A 21773-nucleotide genomic window follows, 5' to 3' on the forward strand; every position below is an offset into this window, starting at 1 on the left:
ACAGGTTTTTCTCGAGTAGTCTGTTGTTCTCGTGAGCCACTTGCTGGGTTAGTAGGATGAATTTGGGTTCTTATAGGAGCTTGAATGTTAAGGCGGTAAGTGGATGAATAAGATGGTTGTGGGGCTAGCTGGTATGGGTAGGATGAGGCACTATTCACAGTAGGATAATATGGAGAGTAACTTTGGGATGGATAGGGTTGATAACCCCCGAATTGTTGTCTATCAAAGCTCACAGCTTGAGCTTCAGTTTTTTTCTTTTCTGATGTCTTCTTGGTTTCTCCTCCTTTCAACTTGCCATTTTTATGGCACTTTCAATAATTTCTCCAGAGATCACCATGTCGGTAAAATTCTTAGTTGCATTTCCTATCATCTTTTCATAATATGGAGGCTTCAAAGTATTGACAAATAACACTGTAGTTTCTTTCTCAGTCAAAAGAGGTTGTACTTGAAAAGTAATATCCCTCCACCTCTGGGCATACTCTTTAAAAGACTCATTTGACTTTTTCTCTAGATTTTATAAAGATAAACGATCAGGGGCCAAATCGATGATATGTTAATATTGACTGATGAAGTCATGAGCCATATCGCTCCAAGAGCGAATGTGGGTCCTATCCAACTGAACATACCACCTGACAGCAGAACCAGTAAGGCTATCCTGGAAGACATGCATCAAGAGTTTTTCATCATGTGCATGAGCTGTCATCTTTCTGTAATACATGGTGATGTGGGTTTTGGGGCACTTTGTACCGTCATATTTTTTAAACTTTGATACTTTGAACTTATAGGGGATAACCACATTAGGAACTAGACAGAGCCCAGCAGCATCAACTGACCCATAACAGCTAAATCTTTTCACAGTCCGTAGCCTCTACTCTAGCATGCTAATTTTAGAGCTTTCCTCAACTTTCACCCTTATCTTTTCTTTTTCCTTCTCTTCTAGATCAGGAATTGGTTCTACTGTCTTTTCAGTGAAGACAGGATTTATATAGCTATTATACTGCCCTGAGTTGAAAGCTGATTGCATTCCAGGATATGTTGGATATACAAAATGTTGTGGTAGGACCTCTTGGGCAGACTGGGCTTGAGGTGGGCCAAAACCTGGAGGGTACAAAGGGTCAGCCACTTTTTGCTGGCTTGTACTTCCTTCAACTCCTTTTCCTTTATCCATATTATTGAGGGCCTCCAAAATCTTGCTTAGTTCACTTTCAATCTTCTCCTGAGCTTTTTTTAGCTTTTCAAATCTATGAGAACTTTCTTCTTCCATTTGCCTTGCTCTGGATCTTGTGTTGTATGGATGAGCAGGGTTTTCGCTAGATGGAGCTATCCTCGGACCTTGAGTACCATACTTATGATTAGAAATGTTATGCTGTGCCTTATGTATGATGCTTTGATACACAAATGAAATGTATATTTTTTGAATGAAATCTAGTATGAAATGAATGTAAATGATTGTGTTGAAACATGATCATGAAAAGAATACAGATGCATACAATCAGACAAACAACATAGTTAGTTTCATGGATGAAACGTAAGTGATGTTGATGCATAATGTTACATATGATAAAAATAATACACAAAGTTAATCAATCAAAATGATTAGATAAATACCCTTTTTGTGTCCTAATTTTAGGATATATCTATCATTGGGTAGAAAGAGCTCTATCCTAGGTGTAGGCACTCTTAAAGTTCACTACATGCGGTTTTAAGGTCAGAGTCTAAAGGTCCTCAAATTGCTCCTTACATCCCTGTCCATTACAGACTAGTAAGGCACCCTAATCCTCACCCATTACAGGCTAAAAGCGAAAAAGGTTCAATTTGAGTGGGAGTATTTCGCTAGCCACTGCGGAGACATTAGATCTCACGAAAGTAATAGCTACTTTACTCCCTCCTAGAGGGACGGAGCTCGGGTGTAGAGCTCATGTTATGCACATGCACATGAATGACATAATTAACAAAGTAAATAAACATGAATGAACAATAATACATATATACAAAAAGGTTCAATTTTATTAGGCTTTTGGATAACACAAATTATTTGCTGGCCTGACTCTCAAGTCCCCAGTGGAGTCGCCAAGCTGTCATAACGTCCAGATCCGGGGATCTATCCTAGACATTGACTTTTAGGGAGTCGCCACCAATCTTTTTTTGTCTAGGTACGATTGGTCACCTAAAGAATTTATCCTTTCAAGAGGCACCTAAGTTTAAGGGTCCCTAAAAGAATAGGTCCAGGTTTACAAACCAGAACAGGGTTCGGGAGTTCGGTTACGTGTGAGGAAAGTTATAGCACCCTCACAACGCCCATCAAAAGATGGTACCAGCTTAAATTTATGTTATCCAAAAGCCTTAAAATTTTACCAAGTAATTAATTATTGGAAATTTTTCTCAATTAACTCTAATACTTTTAGCAGAAAATTGAGAAAATTCTCTCACCTCAAGAGTATGCAAGAAAAACTACTGTTTCACTTGCAGAGGCTCCGTCGTCGGATTAATTAAAGAAAAACCAAAACCAAAATCAAAATAGAAAGGAAGGAAAGAATGATTGTTCTTGTGTAGGGAAAATTGATACTTTAAACTTTTCCCCAAAAATATTTTTTTGGAAATTTATTTCTAAGGAAAATTGATACTTTCAACTTTTCCTCAAAAATTCCTTTTTTGAAAATTTATTTTTAAGGAAAATTGATACTTTCAACTTTTCCCTAAAAATATTTTTTTTGAAATTTTGATTTTCAAGAAAAATTGATACTTTCAACTTTTCCCAAAAAATTCCTTTTTTGAAATTTTATTTTTAAAAAAAATTGATACTTTCAACTTTTTCCTAAAAATATTTTTTTGGAAATTTTGATTTTCAAGGAAAATTAATACTTTCAACTTTTCCCCAAAAATTTTTTTTTTTGAAAATTTATTTTTAAGGAAAATTGATACTTTCAACTTTTCCCTAAAAATATTTTTTTGAAAATTTTGATTTTCAAGGAAAATTGATACTTTCAACTTTCCCTCAAAAATCTTTTTTTTTGAAAATTTATTTTTAAGAAAAATTGATACTTTCAACTTTTCCCTAAAAATATTTTTTTGAAAATTTTGATTTTTCTTTAAAGAAAATAGAATAATAAAAAAAAGTGAAAATAAATAAAAATTAAACAATTAAAAAAAAAGTAAAACAAAAATAAAAATAAGATAAAGAAAAAATATTAAATAAATCTAATCTAATAAATAAAAATAAATAAAGATAAAACAAATAAATAAAAAATTCAAAAAAAAAAAAATACCTGGAGCGACTCGGATCGCGGCTCGGCTCGGCTCAAGGAAGAGAAACGACTCGGAGGAGCGGCTTGGGAAGCTTGACTCGGCTCGGCTCGGAGGGGGGCTGGCATGCGCGGATCAGGAAGCGGGTCGACGCTCAGGTCGGGTCGGGTTTCGGTAAAACGCGCGGATCCTCTGGTTACTTAAGGCCAAAACGACGTCGTTTTAAGCGGGTATAAAAGGCACTTCCCTTTATTTTTCGACAGAACCCTTCTCTTCTCTCTCTCTCTCTTCTTCCTTTTTCCTCTCCCTTCTCTCTAAAAATTGAAGAACACCGATGGAATTTTTACCGGATTCTGGAAAAAGTCATCGAAATCTGGAAATTTTTACCGGAAGTTAGCCGGAAGATCACCGATTTCTGGGATTCTTCGTCGAAAACTGGGTTGGTCGTCGGAAACTTCAAGTTGGCCGGAATTTTCGTCGAAAAATTCAAACTTCGTCGGAATTTTCGTCGAAATTTGAAAATTTCCCAGAAATTTTCAGAAAAATTTTTCGCCAAAAATTTTTAAAAAATTATTTTCGATCCCTACAGCTATCCTAACTCTTCTCAACCTTCTTTAGCCTTCGAAAACTCTTTTATACACCTCTTTTCTCTCAAATTCAGTAGCTTTGCTCACTGTTTTCTGTGTGTTCCATTCTGTTCCAGGTGGTGCCTTTTATAGGGGTTGATCAGGAGTTCCTGATCAATCCCAATTCTTTCTTGAACGGGGATTCAATCTTTGAATCCAATTGGACTCTTCTGATTGAGTTTCCCTACACAGTGGGATTCTTCATCTTTTAATCCCAGTCATCCAAAAAAGAAAACAAAGAAAAAATAATAATAATAATAGTAAAAAAATCAGATACGGATCAAGAAAAGAAAGAGAAAAAAAAAGATTATTAACAGATAATTAGGGACACAATAAGATAAACCAACCAAAAAAAATATTACAAGAAAAAAAGAAAAGAAAATAATTATAATATAATAATAAATATATAATTATATAAATATAATACATATAAATATTAACAGAGAAAATAAATAAATAAATAAAGATATACATATATTAATATATAATAATAATAATGAATAATAAAATATGTAAAATATATAAAAAAAATAATAATATAGGATAAAATCGAATTTGACCTTACCTTTTTAAGTCAGATCCAATTAATCTGAATCTAGACTCAATTGAATGTCTACACCTACAATATACTATATATATATATATATATATATATATATAGAGGCAGGCAGATACATCCCTTTCGAAATAGATTTGGTTTCGGTATCACAGTAACCAATCATTAACGATTCTGAATTAATGCTGACACTGCAGTCGTTTTCTCCACTACTTTCCACTTTGTCTTTAGATATTGCTTCATTAATTTTTGGAAAGAAAATATTTCATGATGATGCAATATGCATGTTTCTTTTTAAATTAAGCAGTTTGCTGCTCAAACTTTTCTTATGCTTATATATCTACCTAATGCAAAAGTGTTCACGCCAGTAGACGGTGGCCATTCTGGCTTTGAGAAAGGTATATGACTTTTTCACCATTTAATTTATCAAGAAGGAAAGATGCGTGATTCATCCTTACTAGTAATTTCATTACTGTCAATTTAGGGGTTGTAGAATTTTTGCTCTCGATACTAGTTGTAGTATTTTACTACAATAATTTGTCTTGAAATGCAACAATACTACCGTAAAATATAAATATTTTTATTTATATTACAAAAAACGAATTAAATATAATTGGTGGATTCACCAACTTACCATGAATACAGCCTCACAAAATAATTTTTCTTCTTGCTACTAGTTATTGACTTATTATTTTGTCATAACCTTCCTTTCATAGTTTATAAATGGGATTCAATCCCGCCTAACTAAAATTAACCAAATGTGAACATCAAAGTAGAATGTGGAATATTGGAATCGGTGAGGTCATAGCTAGGTCGGTGAGTTCTTTTACCGTATATGACAAGCGATAGAGAATATCCAGTCCAGTCATACAACTTGAATGCTTCAAATTCATCTTCTAAACCTTTTTTATAATTTGAACAAAACCCTGGTTTTAAGCCCGGAATTAAACAGTCAAAGTCATCAAAGTTTACGATCAAATTGTTACCCAAACCACATTATAAGTTATATATTTTATACTTCTCAACTTGTAAAAGTTTTTAGGAAAAATGGGTCAAGTATTTTCTTTAAACTTACCAAGGCTAAGTTTATATTTTCTTTATCATTTTCAAAATTTGCAGGTCAATTTAGTCTTTAAAATTGTTTACTTTCGTTCCAATAATTAAATTGCATGGTACCTTCGTGATCTTTTACTTGCTTGTTTCATACATCATCAGTTTCTCTATTTAAACACATGTTCGTGGTTTAGTTTTCGCACTCAACCTAAAACATACTAATATATCATCGTTCCTTAAATTACTTCATCCTTTCTCCTATCAGCAACAATGGCTTACCTTTTCACAAACTCATTAATCCATAGTACTATTTTCAAAGTGTTTGCTTTTGCTTTAATCTTAATTTTTGCTTGCCAATTTGCTGCAGCTCGGGTGCTTCCTCAAGATCATACCCCAATACCGCCCATTGTTTGTAATCCTACAGGATACATCCCTGCCAACTGTCCACCACCAAAGTAATTATCGAACTTCTCTACATGCCCATGTTTTTATACGCGTGCAGCTATATATTCATTGAATCCATATTTTGATCCTTTTCTTAGTTTCTTTTTTTTTTTTTTTTCATTCATGGTTTCTGTTGAACTTTGGTTGGAATAATTCGTATATATAGATATACGTAAGTAATTATTCTTTTATTTTGGGTCTTTCATTACTTTTTGATCGTATGCACTATATTTGACAATTGAATAATGATGTATTGAATCAGGCTCCCATGAGTTAAAACTTGAAGCTACTTTTTGGAGATCTCTCATATGGATGTGGTGGAATATGCAGGATGGTAAAGGATTACATCCCCTTGTGTAGCTCAAAATTTTTATGTAATAAAAAAGCTAATTTAAAAAAAAAAGCTTAAGGAATAAAGTTTGGATAAAGTTTTTAGGTTGAAAGTGTAATAATTTCCTTTTGTAAAAATAAATGGAATGAAGGTTATTTCTCCTCACATTCTTATTTGTCATGAATATTCACCATTATCATATTGGAAATTATAAATTGTTCTCTCTTTCTTTTTTTTATAAATATTTTGAGAAGAGATAACTTATGATCAGCTCTCTCTATCATGTTGTTAATTATGTTTGAAATAATCAACACATAATTCAGTATAATCATGCATCTCACCTCTTTGAGAAATTTTTTTTAGTACAAAAGTGTGATAAAACCACTGACAATCTTGGGACTTTAGGCTTGTTACCTTTAAAGATTTTTGTACATTATACGGAACAAATTTATTAGAGAATTATTTAACATATAATGAGTATCAATTTGATTAAAAGTCTAATTAGCCGAATAATTAGTACAAAAATTTATCGTTTTGAAATATGTTAAACTATATACTCTCAATCTCTATTGATAGATTATTGGCACTAATGATTAATATGGTAAACAAAAATCCTTTGCATGAATAGAGTTTATAATTTAACAAACCTAAAACATCTAATAACCATTGAATTTTGTGTAATACTTCTTATATCAATTTATTTAGATTAAAAGTACTACTATCTATATTAATTTTAATAAATGTAGATGAAAGATATCTCTAAATAATAAGACTTACTTAATAAAAGTAACTCTTTTAAATTTACGATAATAAAAAAATTTACTAATTGTGTCGACGACATAATCAATAAAAAAATCCTTAATCAAATATACATTTATTTTTTCATTTTAAAATATTTCAACAACCAAACACGAACAAAATTAATAAAAAAATTTCATCGTGCACAACATTGGTTGGTAATGACAAGATTAAAAAAATCCATTCCATTAAAGACAAAGAACAAATGTGTTTCAAAGTAAGCCCGTGTCCAAAAAATCCATAACATATCTGAACTTTTTATGAGCGATGAGATACGGAAAACCGCGTTGTCTACTCTTGTCTCCGTTTGCATTCGGAAATGGAGAGGGCGATTTACCCCAGATTTTTTCTTACTTCTTTTTCTCAACTTTGGATATTCTGAAGCTCTTTCTTTGACTATTATTACTGTTTTTTATTTTTTGGGTATTTGTACTTAATACATATAAAATAAAAATATTATAATAAACATAAACTATATACTTTTAATTTTATTAAAATATTAAATAATAATATTTTTTATTTTTATATAATTTTTATTGTATTATTATATTATTTTCAAAATTATCACGTATGCTTACCATCTAATTAGTTTTGAGAGGAGCAAAGATCACAAATTTGGTGTAGAAACTAAACTAAATGTAATCAACTTAGTAATACCTTTCAAAATTCAGAAACAAATCAAAGATCAGATGAAAAGAAAATCCACCAAAGTGTGATGCAGCGCATTGCAGTAAATGTCATTTTTCGTAAGTGGAGGCTTGGAGCTCCGCTTTTTGACGAAAAAAGAAACCCTTAATTTTAATGTTTAGAGTTCAATTTCTAATAACTTAAAAGTACCAAAAGGAAAAAGGAGAAGAATGTCAGACATCCTTTGAAAATGACCAAACGAAACAGCGCTGAAATGTAACCATATGTTATTCCTTTCAACACTATATTGTCTCAACGTATTTTGACGTTCCAAAAGAAAAAGAGATTTCAATTTGTAGGTAATTTCATGTCATGCAACTAAGTTGACTCTCTTCTTATGCCACCAACCACCAAAGTAGAGTGCCTGGAGATATGGTGAGTCGGCGCCGGCGTATGATTTCTGTCCAGTACCAATAGTGCGGCATGCGCCTTTAATTTAGTAATTAAATTTCATACATATTTCAGATTAGTTTCCGCTTAAAATTAGATATTTCATATTTTAAAATATAGAAAATTATTTTTAATTTATAAAATTAAATTTACATGTGTTATTTTATTTTTAAAAGTTATATTAATAATTTAAATTATATAAATTAAAAAAATAATTTTAATTAATAAATAAAATTATAGTATCATAATCTTTATAAATATCAAATATAAAATAAAATGATATTATTTAATATAATTTTATTTATAATATTATGCATTAAACATATTATAAAATAACTTTGTTGGTTGACCACACGAAAGTAACAATCCTCCATGCATGAATCTTCCATGAATTTGTTTTTGAGGGACTTTGACCGTGGTTCTAACTAATTTGCCTTTCAAACCTTAATTTCTTGAATCTTGACCGAAGTTCAACTGTTCAAGCCCTGAATTTAAGGGCCGGAAAAGTTAACCGATGCATGCATCAACTGCGTACTGAACTTTTGAAGAATTGACGAAGTTCATGATCAAACCTTGACTTTATGCGAAAGACAATAGAAACCTAATTAAATAGAGAAAAATAAAAACCCCAAAATTTTGAGAGAAAGTTGCAAAATTCTAACAAACTTTGGAAGTTTATAATCGATCGTGTCCTGACTGCTTTACCATCGCTCAACCATACAAAAATTCCATTTTAGCAACCGGTAAAAGCGAAGTAATTACATCGTCCCACTGCAAGAAATTTGATAATTAGTAATATATATATAAATATATATATATATAATGCTGTAAGATATTACAAATTGTTATGTTATAAAAAGTATTTTCCACAATTTTAATATATGTTTCTGTTGTAGAAAATAATATGCAACATAAAATTTCGTATATTGCCAAAAAAATTTTAATTTACATTTAATGTATTGTTAGTATATAATTTTTATACATTATCAGTGAATTAAATGATATTATTTTTGAGTAAATTTTTTAAAAAATATTAAGTTTTATATATTTATTTTAAAAATTAATATTTATTTATTAATAAAATATTATTATTTAATTAACTTATAATGTATAAGATTTATACAATTATGTTCCTTAATTTGTACTTAAACTTTAATCTGCATTGTCAAGGTATGGTTATAACATTCTCCGAATTGCAAGCTGGTTTTCACTTGGGACAGGCATAAGGAATACAGTAGTACTATTACTGTAAGAATTGCCATATGAACTTTAAATAAAAAAAAAAACAAAAAAAAACCTACGATATGCTATATGTATAATTATATGCATAGGCAGGCAGATACATCACTCCGAAAGAGATTTGGTTTCGGTATCAGACTAATCAATCACTGACAATTCTGAATCAATGCTGACACTGCAGTCGTTATCCCCTCCACTATCTACTTTGTCTTTACGTATTGCTTCACGAATTTTTGGAAAGGCAATATGTCATGATGATGCAAAATGCAAAATTAAGCAGTTTCCTGGTTAAAGTTTTCTTATGCACCTAATGCAAAAGTATTCTTTTTGACAGATTCGATACGATATTGGGATTTGTCATTTTCCCTCCAGGTAAAACCAAAGCATGAGATTCTTTGAAACTTTTTGTCATCATCGAAATATTTAAGTAACGATTACAATAAGTTGTCTCGAAATGCTACAATACCATCGTAAAATATTTTTTTAATTAATATAAACAAAAAACAAATTAAATATAGTTGGTGGATTCACCAACTTACCATGAATATAACCTCACATAATAATTTTTCTTCTCCATAACCTTCCTTTCATAGTTCATGAATGCGATTCAATTCCGCGTAACTAAAATAAACCAAATGTGAACATCAAAGTAGAATGTGGAATATTGGAATAATCCATAAAGTCATAGCTTTCTTTAACCGTATATGGCATGCAATCAAGAATATCCAGTCCAGTCTTATAACTTGAATGCTTCAAATTCATCTTCTAAACCTTTTTATAATTTGAACAAAACCCTGATTTTAAGCCCGGACTTAAAACAGTCAAAGTCCCCAAAGTTTTATGATCAAATTGTTACACAATCCACATCATAAAAACCACATTAAAGTTATATATTTTATAATTCTCAACTTATAAAAATTTTAGGAAAAGTGGGTCAAGTACTTTCTTTTAAATTAATTACCTAGGCTAAGTTTATATTTCTTTTATCTTTTTCAAATTTTACAGGTTAGTTTAGTCTTTAAAACTGTTTACTTTCATTCCAATAATTAAATTGCATGGTACCTTCCTGATCTTTTACTTGCTTGTTTCATACATCGTCAGTTTCTCTATTTAAACCATGTGGCTGGTTTATATTTCGCACTGAACCGAAGACATACTAATATATCATCATTCCTTAAATTCCTTCATCCTTGCTCCTATAAGCAACAATGGCTTACCTTTTCACAAACTCAATAATCCACAGTACTACTTTCAAAGTGTTTGCTATTGCTTTGCTCTTAATTTTTGCTTGTCACATTGCATCAGCTCGGGTGGTTCCTCAAGATCATTCTACAACACCACCCATTGGTTGTAATCCAAAAGGACACATCCCTGGCAACTGTCCACCACCAAAGTAATTATCGAACTTCTCTACATGCCCATGTTTTTATACGCGTGCAGCTATATATTCATTGAATCCATATTTTGATCCTTTTCTTAGTTTTTTTTTTTCATTCATGGTTTCTGTTGAACTTTGGTTGGAATAATTCGTATATATAGATATACGTAGGTAATTATTCTTTTATTTTGGGTCTTTCATTACTTCTTGATTGTATGTGCTGTATTTGACAATTGAATAATGATGTATTGAATCAGGCTCCCATGAGTTAAAAGTTGAAGCTACTTTTTGGAGATCTCTCATATGGATGTGATGGAATGTGCAGGATGGTAAAGGATTACATCCCCTTGTGTAGCTCAAAATTTTTATGTAGCAAAAAAGCTAATTAAAAAAAAAGCTTAAGGAATAAAGTTTGGATAAAGTTTTTAGGTTGAAATTGTAATAATTTCCTTTTGTAAAAATAAATGGAATGAAGGTTATTTCTCCTCACATTCTTATTTGTCATGAATATTCACCATTATCATATTGGAAATTATAAATAGTTCCCTCTTTTCTTTTCTTTTTTTCAATATTTTGAGAAGAGATAACTTATGATCAGCTCTCTCTATCATATTGTAAATTATGTTTGAAATAATCAACGCGTAATTCAGTATAATCATGCATCCCACCTCTTTGAGAAATTTTTTTGGGTACAAAAGTGTGATAAAACCACTTACAATCTTGGGGCTTTAGGCTTGTTACCTTTAAAGATTTTTGTACATTATACGGAACAAATTTATTAGAGAATTATTTAACATATAATGAGTATCAATTTGATTAAAAGTCTAATTAGCCAAATAATTAGTAAAAAAAATTTATCGTTTTGAAATATGTTAAACTATATACTCTCAATCTCTATTGATAGATTATTGGCACTAATGATTAATATGGTAAACAAAAATCCTTTGCATGAATAGAGTTTATAATGTAACAAACTTAAACATCCAATAACCATTCGAATTTTTTGTAATACTTCTTATATCAATTTATTTAGATTAAAAGTAATGCTATCTATATTAATTTTAATAAATGTAGATGAAACGGATCTCTAAATAATAAGACTTACTTAATAGAAATAACTCTTTTAAATTTACGATAATAAAAAATTTTCCTAACTCTATCCACGACATAATCAATAAAAATTTTTTTAATCAAATGTACATTTATTTTTTCATTTAAAATATTTCAACGACCAAACACGAACAAAATTGATAAAAATAATTTCATCGTGCACAACATTGGTAATGACAAGATTAAAAAAAATCCATTCCATTAAAGACAAAGAACAAATGTGCTTCAAAGTAAGCCCGTGTCCAAAAATCCATAACATATCTGAACTTTTTAAGAGCGATGAGATACGGAAAATCGCGTTGTCTACCCTTGTCTCCGTTTGCATTGGGAAATGGAGAGAGCGATTTACCCCAGATTTTTTCTTACTTCTTTTTCTCAAATTTGGATATTCTGAAGCTCTTTCTTTGACTATTGTTACTGTTTTTTTGTTTTTAGGGTATTTGTACTTAATACGTATAAAATAAAATTATTATAATAAATATAAAATATATACTTTTAATTTTATTAAAATTTTAAATAATATTATTTTTTATTTTTATATAATTTTTATTGTATTGTTATATTATTTTTAAAATTATCACATATGCTTACCATCTAATTAGTTTTGAGAGGAGCAAAGATCACAAATTTGGTGTAGAAACTAAATTAAATGTAATCAACTTAGAATTGCCTTTCAAAATTTAGAAACAAATCAAAGATCAGATGAAAAGAAAATCCACCACAAGTGTGATGCATTGCGTTGCAGTAAATATCATTTTTTATAAGTAGAGGTTTGGAGTTCCAGATAGCTTGCTTTATGACAAAAAAAGAAAGAAGCCCTTAAATTTAATGTTTATGGTTCAATTTTTAATTACTTTAAGTACCAAAAACAAAAAAAGGAGAGGATGTCGGACGTCCTTTGAAATGACCAAACGAAACAGCAGTGAAATGTAACCATACATTATTCCTTTCAGAACTATATTGTTTCCGCGTATTTTGACAGTTGAAAAGAAAAAGACATATCTGTAAGTAATTTCATTTCATGCAACTAAGTTGACTTTCTTCTTACTTATTCCGCCCACCACCAAAGCATAGTGCCTGGATACATGGTGAGTGGGTGGCCTGGCGTCGGTTTTTAGTTTCAGTCCATTTCGTAAAGTGTGACATGTGCCTTTAATTTAATAATTAAGTTCCATATGTTTCAGACTAGTTCCCACTTAGAATAAGATATTTCATAGTCTAAAATTTTCTCCTCATCATATATATATTATTTTATTGAAATTTTAAACTTGGCAAATAAGTTAATAAAGTGTTACATATATTTTTAAAAGATATAAAAAAATTAATTAAAAAATAGAATAAAATATGTGTCAATTTTTTAATTTCATTCACACAATTAAAAAATAAATATCGACAATTTATTAGATATTAACAACTTTATATATATATATATATGTCCAAAGTTAATGTAACAGGTTTAATTATTAATTACTAGTGATTCGATGAATGTACGAAACAACGTATAAGTTGATCAGTCGTGTAATTTGTGATTCCATGATGTACGAAACAAAGTGTAATTTGTTGATAAATTCCAATAATTTAAATTAATACTCAGCAATCTCTAATGTATAAAAAAAAAACTTATAATTTTGGATGTATCTTTTATCTATATATATTTTTTATTATTTACTTCTTTTGCTATGACTACAGAAAGCTTCCATCTATCAAAAGAAAAAGCTTCTAAGATACATATAATTAAAGTGCAATTACATCTATTGTTCAGATAGCATTAACTCAAAAAACATTAAAATTAACATTTAGATACATGAACATTTGGTTTATTACTTAAATAAAATTACTTAAATAAAATTAAATTAAATAAAAAATTTTAATTCAATTACTTTTTAAAAATAATATAATAAAAACAAACATCAATAATCTTTCACTTTGCTCCAAATTGGAGGTATGTATTCAAAAAATTGGACCAAAAAAGAAAAACAAAGCCGGCCTTGTTGGGTGTCGGCTTTTGAGGTTTAGTTTGTTCGGCCCACAGGCTAGCAGAACAGAGGCGGGGCCCAAAAGAAACCAGCAGTGTGGTCTTGTCAGCCTATGTAAGAAAAGGGCGAAGGAATTAACTTTAAAAAAATGGCTAAAAAAGACAGTTTTGATTGCTTTCGTGCCTCCATTAACATTTGAGCCTAAAAAAGCAAGCGTTTTTTGGCTAAGCTGACAGTTAATGCAGGTGACAGTGAGTCAAAAATATAATCATATGGAAACCATTGGATTGATGGGATAGGACCATGACGTGGCATCATGAAGGCAGAACTTTTTAAGACGTAATTTATAAAATAAAGGAAGTTATTTTGAGAGATCTGAAAGCTTTGTTGTTCTTAGGTGAAACCGGGGAATCTTCATTCTCAAATGCAAGTTCAGATACGGTTGTTTCTTCATCTCAAGTAAGTTCTTTTTTTTTTTTTTTTTTTTTTCCTTTTCTTTCTTTGGTTTTGTATTGGCTATTTTTGTTTAGCGTTAAAACCTTTGACTTTTTGCGTTACCTTTTTGATTTGGTAAATGGGTAGAGTTCAAAATTTTGCTAGATTTTTTTTTTTTTTAAGGTTTAGTAATTAAAGTGATTTTTTTTTTTAGCTTTAGTAGAAGCAGCTAATTTTGGGTGTTGGGTATTGATGATCACCTGCTCAATGGTGTGAAATTTGTTGAATTGACAGGTTAAAGCTTTGTAATTCAGCTTATAGATGTGGTTTTTGGGAAGTTTTAAGTGCTCGAGTTCAGTGGGCACTGTTCAAAACTGCAATGCACTGAGTTATGGTTAAGAATTTATCGGTTTATGGCACAGTTGCGGGGGGCTTTGTTATAATTGAGCTTTCCTTATATAATTCTAGAAGATAATAAAGAAATGGGTGAAAAGTTTTGAATGGATGAGGAAGGTAAGGCTAAGGTGGAATCTATTTTGGGTACTGAAGCCTTTGGCTTCTAAAAATGTGTTGTCAGAGTTAGTTACTCCACCACCCAGTGATTTGGGTGTGCAGCAAAGGCTTGACCAGATCGTAGACAGGTCAAATTGGAACCATGCAATTTTCTGGCTCGAGTCAAGTTTGAAATCTGGTGGATCTATCTTGATTTGGAGTGATGGGCCTTGCGGGATCCTAAGCTTGGTGGAGTTGGTGATGCCAATATCTCTGGGAATGGCAAATTGGAAGGGGTTAAGAAGAAAATGAGATGAAAAAGCTGTTGCTCCAGTGGCTGCACGCATGCCTTGGTGGGTCAGAGGAGGATGGGCTATGCTACAAAGTTGGATGGAGTATGGGATATGGAGATGTTTTATCTCACTTCATTGTACTTTACATTTCAATGTGATGCATAGGTTCCTGGAGACTACAAGTCTAACAGATCAATTTGGACCTCAGATGTGAATAGTTGTTCAGATCATTATCAATCAAGATTATTTTTAGCAAGATCTGCTGGATTGCAAATAGGGGTGTTTGTATCTGTGAAGTCTGGAGTGGTGGAGCTTGGTTCCATCAATTTGATTCCCGAAGAGCAGAATATTGTGGAGATGGTGATTATTGTGTTTGGTGGATCCAGTTCTGTACAGACAAACAATTCCAAAGATATTTGGATGTGAACTAAGCTTGGGTGGTTCAAAGTCACGATCAATTAGTATTAACTTCTCTCCAAAAGTGGCAGATGAGACAGGCTTCATGTTGGAATCTTACGATGTTCAAGCTCTAGGTTCCAATCAAACTTATGGTAATTCTTTTAATGGATGTCGAAGTGATGATGGTGAAGCAAAGTTGTTCCCATAGTTGCTTGTTGGAGGTTTGAATGCTCAAGTGAGAATTTCTGGTTTGGAGCAGCCTAAGGATGACTCGTTATCTTTACCTGATGAGCGGAAACCAAGGAAGAGGGTAAGGAAGCCGGCCAATGGGAGAGAAGAACCATTGAATCACATTGAAGCAAAGCGGTAGAGGCAGCAAAAGCTTAACCAGCTATTCTATGCGTTAAGAACTTTTGTTCCTAATATCTCTAAGATGGACAAGGCTTCTCTACTTGGTAATGCTATTACCTATATCACTGAGCTCCAGATGAAGATTAGGGTCTTGGAAACTGAAAGGGAGATGGTAAACAATATGTAGAAGCAGTTGTCAATGCATAATATAGTTTTTCATCAAAGGCATGAAGATGCAGTTGTGACAACGCACTGCCCCTTGGATGCTCACCCAGTCTAAAGTCTTAAAAGCCTTGGAAGAAAAATCTAATTACAGCGCGCACGAGTCTGACATATCAACAACAGATAATAACAAGGTTGTCCACCCCTTCAGTATTTGCGCCCCAGGTGGTGCCGCTGAACAATTGAAGGAGAAACTGGTAGATGCTATTTCCAAGTGATATTCAGGTAACAGTTGTGTTAATAACGCTGTGCACCAACTTGTAGAAAGATGGGATTCTGCACTAACACATCACTGATTAGTGTCTTTATTTCTATCAATGATATGTACTCTTTAACTCTTTTAAATGAATTTGTTTTGTCGAATCTGTGAAGACTTTGAGTCCCATTGTGATCTTTGTTGAATTTCCCAAGGAAAAGAAAAAACCAAAAGTGCAGGGATTAGATGCACGACAAGGAGACTCTAAGCTTGCATCTCCTATTAAGACAACTTCAAGTTATTAAGTCCACCAAGTGTTGTCGGTTGTTGCATAACATCTGATCTTTCCTTCTGTATTGAGTTGCAACCTATACCAGTTATTACGCTTTATGTATTTGAACTTAATACATGATTTTCTAACTCCCTTCTCGTATTGAGCTAAGATTCATCTTTTCTATATTTGAACAGTTATGTTTTAAATAGCCAACAATAATAGCAGAAGGGAATGAAGAGTTAGATTATGATTGCTCATCAAGAAAGTGGGCCGGCCCTTTCAAGTAGGCGGGACCTTAGGGGCCAGCCAGCTCAAGCGCGCACACGTGCCCACTTGGTCGATAATTTTAAGGTGGTTATCTTGTATGATATTTCTTTAAACGAGGGCATTTTAGAAGTCTGAACTTTTCACTGTTTGAAAGGAGTATGCTAATTTATTCGGGAATTCACTTAAAATATTCAAGTCAATCTTAAGTTTTTTCAAAGCTAAACATATTTTCTTGCGGCCCTTAAACTAAATTCTTTCCGTTGTTTGATTTTGAACTTTGGAATAAGATTGCTAAGACTGTTGCAGGTAAATCTGAAGCTTTTTTTCTTCATTTCTATCCCGAGGTGCAGGATAAGCTTGCATCTCACGCCCTACAAGGCTACCAAAGGTCTCTTTTCAAATTTATACCGGATGATTTCAACTCCATTGGCGACAAAATTTTGTTGGGGCTGACAAATGATCCACCCGTACTCAGAACCATATTATTTTGGCAATAATATAAACATAAATCGTCCACGTTCCCCACTTTTTATGACTGTTTGTGGTTGAAGCTGCCGTGTCGTTAATCAGTTCCGCCTCGTTTCAAGCTTCAAACCACGGCTTAGTCAAATTCATAGATTTTCAGAAAGTCCCTTTCAGGCTGCTGTCAAACCACATCCATTGAATAAACAGAGAACACTGCTCTCTATATAAATCCTGAACCTCATGCCAATCTCATCCAATACCACATATCTTCTATTTCTCTCTAATTGCTCTACTCAAACTCAAACAAGAAAAATAAGAAAAAAAATTGCATAGTAATTTTCTGTCCAGTAAAGAAAGATGGTATTCTCTCATAGGAAAAACCTATTTAAAACTGTATTCTTTTGCTGCTTTTTAGTAGCCTCACTTCAACTTGGAGCAATGAGGCCACTGGATGGGGAGCACTGGCTGGCAAAAGATGAGCTTCTGCTTCGATCACTCCAAAAAGGTCAGGAGATAGGGTCCGAACACAATCCATGCACAAACATCCCTGGAAGCGAAACCGGAGTCTGCAAGCTTGGCGGCATGAACATAGCTGGTAATGTTATGCACTCGTCTACCGCATTTCCCAGCGTTGTTGCTGAGTTTCGGGCGGCTTCCACTGCCAAGGGGACTCATGATCAAGACAAGATTTCTTAATTGCTACAAGTTTAGCCATCCAAATTCAGAATTCAAAATACATATTAATGTGATCAAAAAAATTTTTCTCGCTGTTTCCCATACTTGTAAATTCTTTTGTTTATTAATTCTTGCTTAGGGCAGCCAATCCAAGTAATGTTTAGCTGGGAGGTAGGATCGATGTTCATTATTTTATTCAAAATGTTTTGTTTTTCTTTCTTTCTTTTCCTTTCTAATTTCTAACGCTGAATGTTTTATTTACGTGAGAAAAATGGTGAAAGCAACACCAACTACTTAAAAAAAAAAAAAGCCAAAGTAAATAGTTTTAATGTCAAGTTGAAAGGATCAGCATCGACCCAATTCATACAGTAGGCAGTATTTCAAAACCAACGAAAATAGCTGGAGTTTGATCTAGTTGACGTAGAAGCCTCATTTTTTCCTTGATACTATGGTCAACGATAACACCCAAATTTTGTTTGAGTTAATCTTTTTCTTTTCAAACGATTTTAAGGATGCAAACTCTTACATCATCCTCCTAATGCATTGAGGATTTTAGTCCAAAAATGTTCAATGATGGAAGTACCCTGTTCCGGCTAAAGTTTAAACTCAACTGAACTGAATTAGAGGTAGCACTTTACAAGCTATAATCTTGTGGACAACTCTGACTAGTTTCAACGGCAAATTTTGAAACATGATTTGGATTTTTTGTTTGAAGATGAAGAATACGAAATGATATTTTTTTTAAAAAGAAAATTGTCTGTTGTTGAAAAATTAGCAGCAATTTCTTAGTTTCATTATGTTTTTACACTTTTCCAATAAAATTTAGATAAAATTTTTTAAGTGAAATTAGTGAAAAAAAATTTTAAAAAATATTTAATAAAAAAATTTAAATCAATAAATTAATAAAATTTAATATGAGATCAATAATATGTAAAAAATTTATAAAAACATTGTTTGTAATTTAAATTTAATTAGTATTTATTTAACGATAAAAATTTTATCAAAATTTTTACTAAAAATATTTATCTAAAAACTAAATCAAGATTTATGAAATTTTTTAAAAATTTTGTATAATTAATCTATGTAACAAAACTTTTTAATCTATTGATTTTTATTTTCAGTTTTAAATTTTATTTAATTATTTTTAATAGAAAATTTTACAAGTTTCATCTAAAAAATTCATTTAAGTGTTTCCCACGTTTAAAAGGTATTTTGAATTTTCCCTATGCTTTCGTGATGATTGCTATTGGTTGTATTTGGAAACTTTTTGTTTCTTGCTTTATAAATATTAATTTGCATTAAAAGTTTATTAGCATAGGAAAAAGTCGGACTGTTCCAAGAAAGAAACCAACAAAAAAGAAATTGAAAAGGTCAAAGGATTCATGAAGGACCAAAAAAAAAAAAAGTCCACAAAACGCAAATGGAATCATTTTCTAGTTTTTCAAACTGCTTGCGTGCCTTGACTAAAATGTTACATGTCATGACATTTTAACACTTTTTTGAGCCTCATGTTTTGGGGCAGAGACATTCATATTAGCTAGGCAGGCCATTGGCAATAACCCAATCGGGCATTGAAGAGTTATAGAATGAAGAGAGAGTTTTTAACTATTTGAATTAACGTTAGTCAAAAGTTTAACATCCATCATTAAGACGACAGTAGGTGAACCAAAGAAAAAGTTCATGCATATCACATTGTTCTTTGCTAAATAATCAACATGTCACATTTTAATAGTTAAAATTTAGTAAAATTGAAATCTCATATTCCAATCTTGAAGATGTTATACGTGTAACTAAGCTGTAGACTTTCCCATTCTCAATGGAACAGCAAGTAGTATTCATTCTTTTAGTTTGCATCATGTAATTTTTTTTCCCTCTTTTGTTGTCTTCCATATCTATCATTTATTTAATCCTTTAGTTGTCCTTGAAATGAAAAATTAAATGACATATATATATGCACCACTAACTCTTCTCATGTGGTAAATTGGAATTGGATATTAAAGTCGGAGCATTCATATCTCATTTGTGTATATGTTATAAATAGCTATATAAGTATATCCAAAACTTAATTTTCATTTAATTATTTTTAAGAAGTGCTATTCATTAGGTTTGGATTTTCAAATTTCAACATCTTTATTCTCATAAGCAACCTCCTTTTGCTTTAAAAAGTTAGCTATATATAGATGCCAAAGAAATGAAACAAAGCAAAAACTTTGATTGTTTTATTAAAAATTCAACTTGTGTTTAGCAAGTGCTTCATGTATCTAAACAAAGACAAAGAGTTAATAATTAATAGCAACAAAGGAGAACATTAATCAGGAATGTTCCCATTATTTAGGAATGTTCCCATTATTTAATTTCCTGATCATACTATTAACAGCTAAAATAATAAAGTAATAATCAGTTGCATTCATTTGAGATTATGCTGCCGCAGTAAATGGAACCATTTGGTCCGGTTGCAGCCGTGGAGGAGCCATAACATGGCCTGCGAAGGCCCTCTGGCCGATGCAAGGTGGGCCTCCATTTTTAGGAATGTTGGTGCAGCCATTGGGTCCAGACGGAGGAACAGGTACTCCCTTTTGGAGAGACTGTAGCGCAAGATCATCTTCACTTAGAACCCGGCCGCAAGCCTGGTATGGATGGGTGCTTACAACAAAAATCACAGCTGCAATGACAAGAAAAAGATTTAGACACCTCATTTTAACGTATATGGGAATGGGACAAAGCTAGCACAGATATAACTAAAGAAGGTCGATCGATGTAGCCCTGAATGTGAAGATAGGCGTATTTATAAGTGTTTATCGCAACTTGAATGACTAGGAATACTTTGACTCTTGACCTGAGTTTTTAAGGGGGGGAAAAAAAGCATGGTTTACAAATTAAATAATAGCATCTGAAAGTAAAAAATGGGTTGCATGTCAAGTTGGTGGCGTCATGTAATTTACACATCAATGGTTGAATCAAACAGTAGTGTCAATTGGCATGTGGGTTGGACTATGGATTTTGGGTTTTTCTTGTTCTCTTCCGAAGCTAGCTGATCAGCATTCCCTCCCGGTGGAGACGCGCTTACTCTGGCCTTTAGATTAATATCTGTGTGCCTAATTTGAGAAGCATTTAGTACACGAAATCGCTTGGAAAATGGGAATTCAAGGATAAGGAAATGAAGTGTAAAATGGGAAAATAGGCCTTAATTTCTTGCCTTCCAAGCCGCATGGATATAAACAAACAAGACCTAAACATTAAACAAGGGCAGTGACTTATTGATATCCGAAACAGCATGAAGTCGTTTTATCCCATCGTTGTTAGAACATCGGCTAAGTGATGACGATCATTGGTTTATATATGTGCAAAGATTAAATGGATACGATTATTACCCTACATAATAAGAAGTTTGCTTTTATAATTAATTAATTATTCAATTAAGAGTATTGTTGTAATCAATGGACGACTACATCAACTCCACTTTGTTTAGGACACTGCAATAAACCACATAAATATATATATATATATATATATATATATATATATGCCTCATTTTGTTAGGAAAAATTAAGCAAAGACAATTTGGGATAAAGATTTTTTTGCATGGGAGTTGGGAGATGCATGCAAGTACTTGAATCAATCACTTTATATACATTTTTTTTATGACTTATTTTGACCTTGTGAACCCAAGAAATTAGAAATTGAATGAATCGATCTTTAATTAGTTTTCTTATCTAGCAATTATTATCTTTTGGGGCAGATAATGATTTGTAATTAGCAAAAACTCCGTAAACTATTTCTGCTCAAACTAGGTATCAGTTTTCATAGATTCTGAAATGTTTATTCTTTTTTTTTTTTTAGATTAATATAAAAAAAGGTTGCAAGTGTTGATTT

The 21773-nt window shown here is 31.8% G+C and overlaps 1 protein-coding gene and 1 pseudogene across 2 annotated transcripts; both read left to right on the top strand.

Annotated features, from left to right (window-relative positions):
• Window positions 1–14748: 14748 nt before the first annotated feature.
• Window positions 14749–16824, top strand: LOC111306113 (transcription factor MTB3 pseudogene; annotated as a pseudogene). The gene is made up of 2 exons (XR_016331621.1): window positions 14749–16248; window positions 16688–16824. The product of XR_016331621.1 is annotated as a transcription factor MTB3 pseudogene (transcript).
• Window positions 16825–17468: 644 nt separating this feature from the next.
• On the top strand, window positions 17469–18119 carry LOC111306114 (uncharacterized). The gene has a single exon (XM_022904023.2). The coding sequence runs from the start codon at window positions 17583–17585 to the stop codon at window positions 17919–17921; it is 339 nt and encodes a 112-aa protein (XP_022759758.2). The 5' UTR covers window positions 17469–17582; the 3' UTR covers window positions 17922–18119.
• The last annotated feature ends 3654 nt before the right edge of the window (window positions 18120–21773 follow it).

This window comes from Durio zibethinus, chromosome 21 (assembly GCF_047325235.1).
Source record: "Durio zibethinus cultivar Kanyao isolate XHJ-2024 chromosome 21, ASM4732523v1, whole genome shotgun sequence".
Classification (NCBI taxonomy): domain Eukaryota; kingdom Viridiplantae; phylum Streptophyta; class Magnoliopsida; order Malvales; family Malvaceae; genus Durio; species Durio zibethinus.

What these genes read in the sequence shown, in the direction of transcription:
- LOC111306114 (XM_022904023.2), top strand. Translation starts at nt 17,583, where the DNA reads ATGGTATTCTCTCATAGGAAAAACCTATTTAAAACTGTATTCTTTTGC.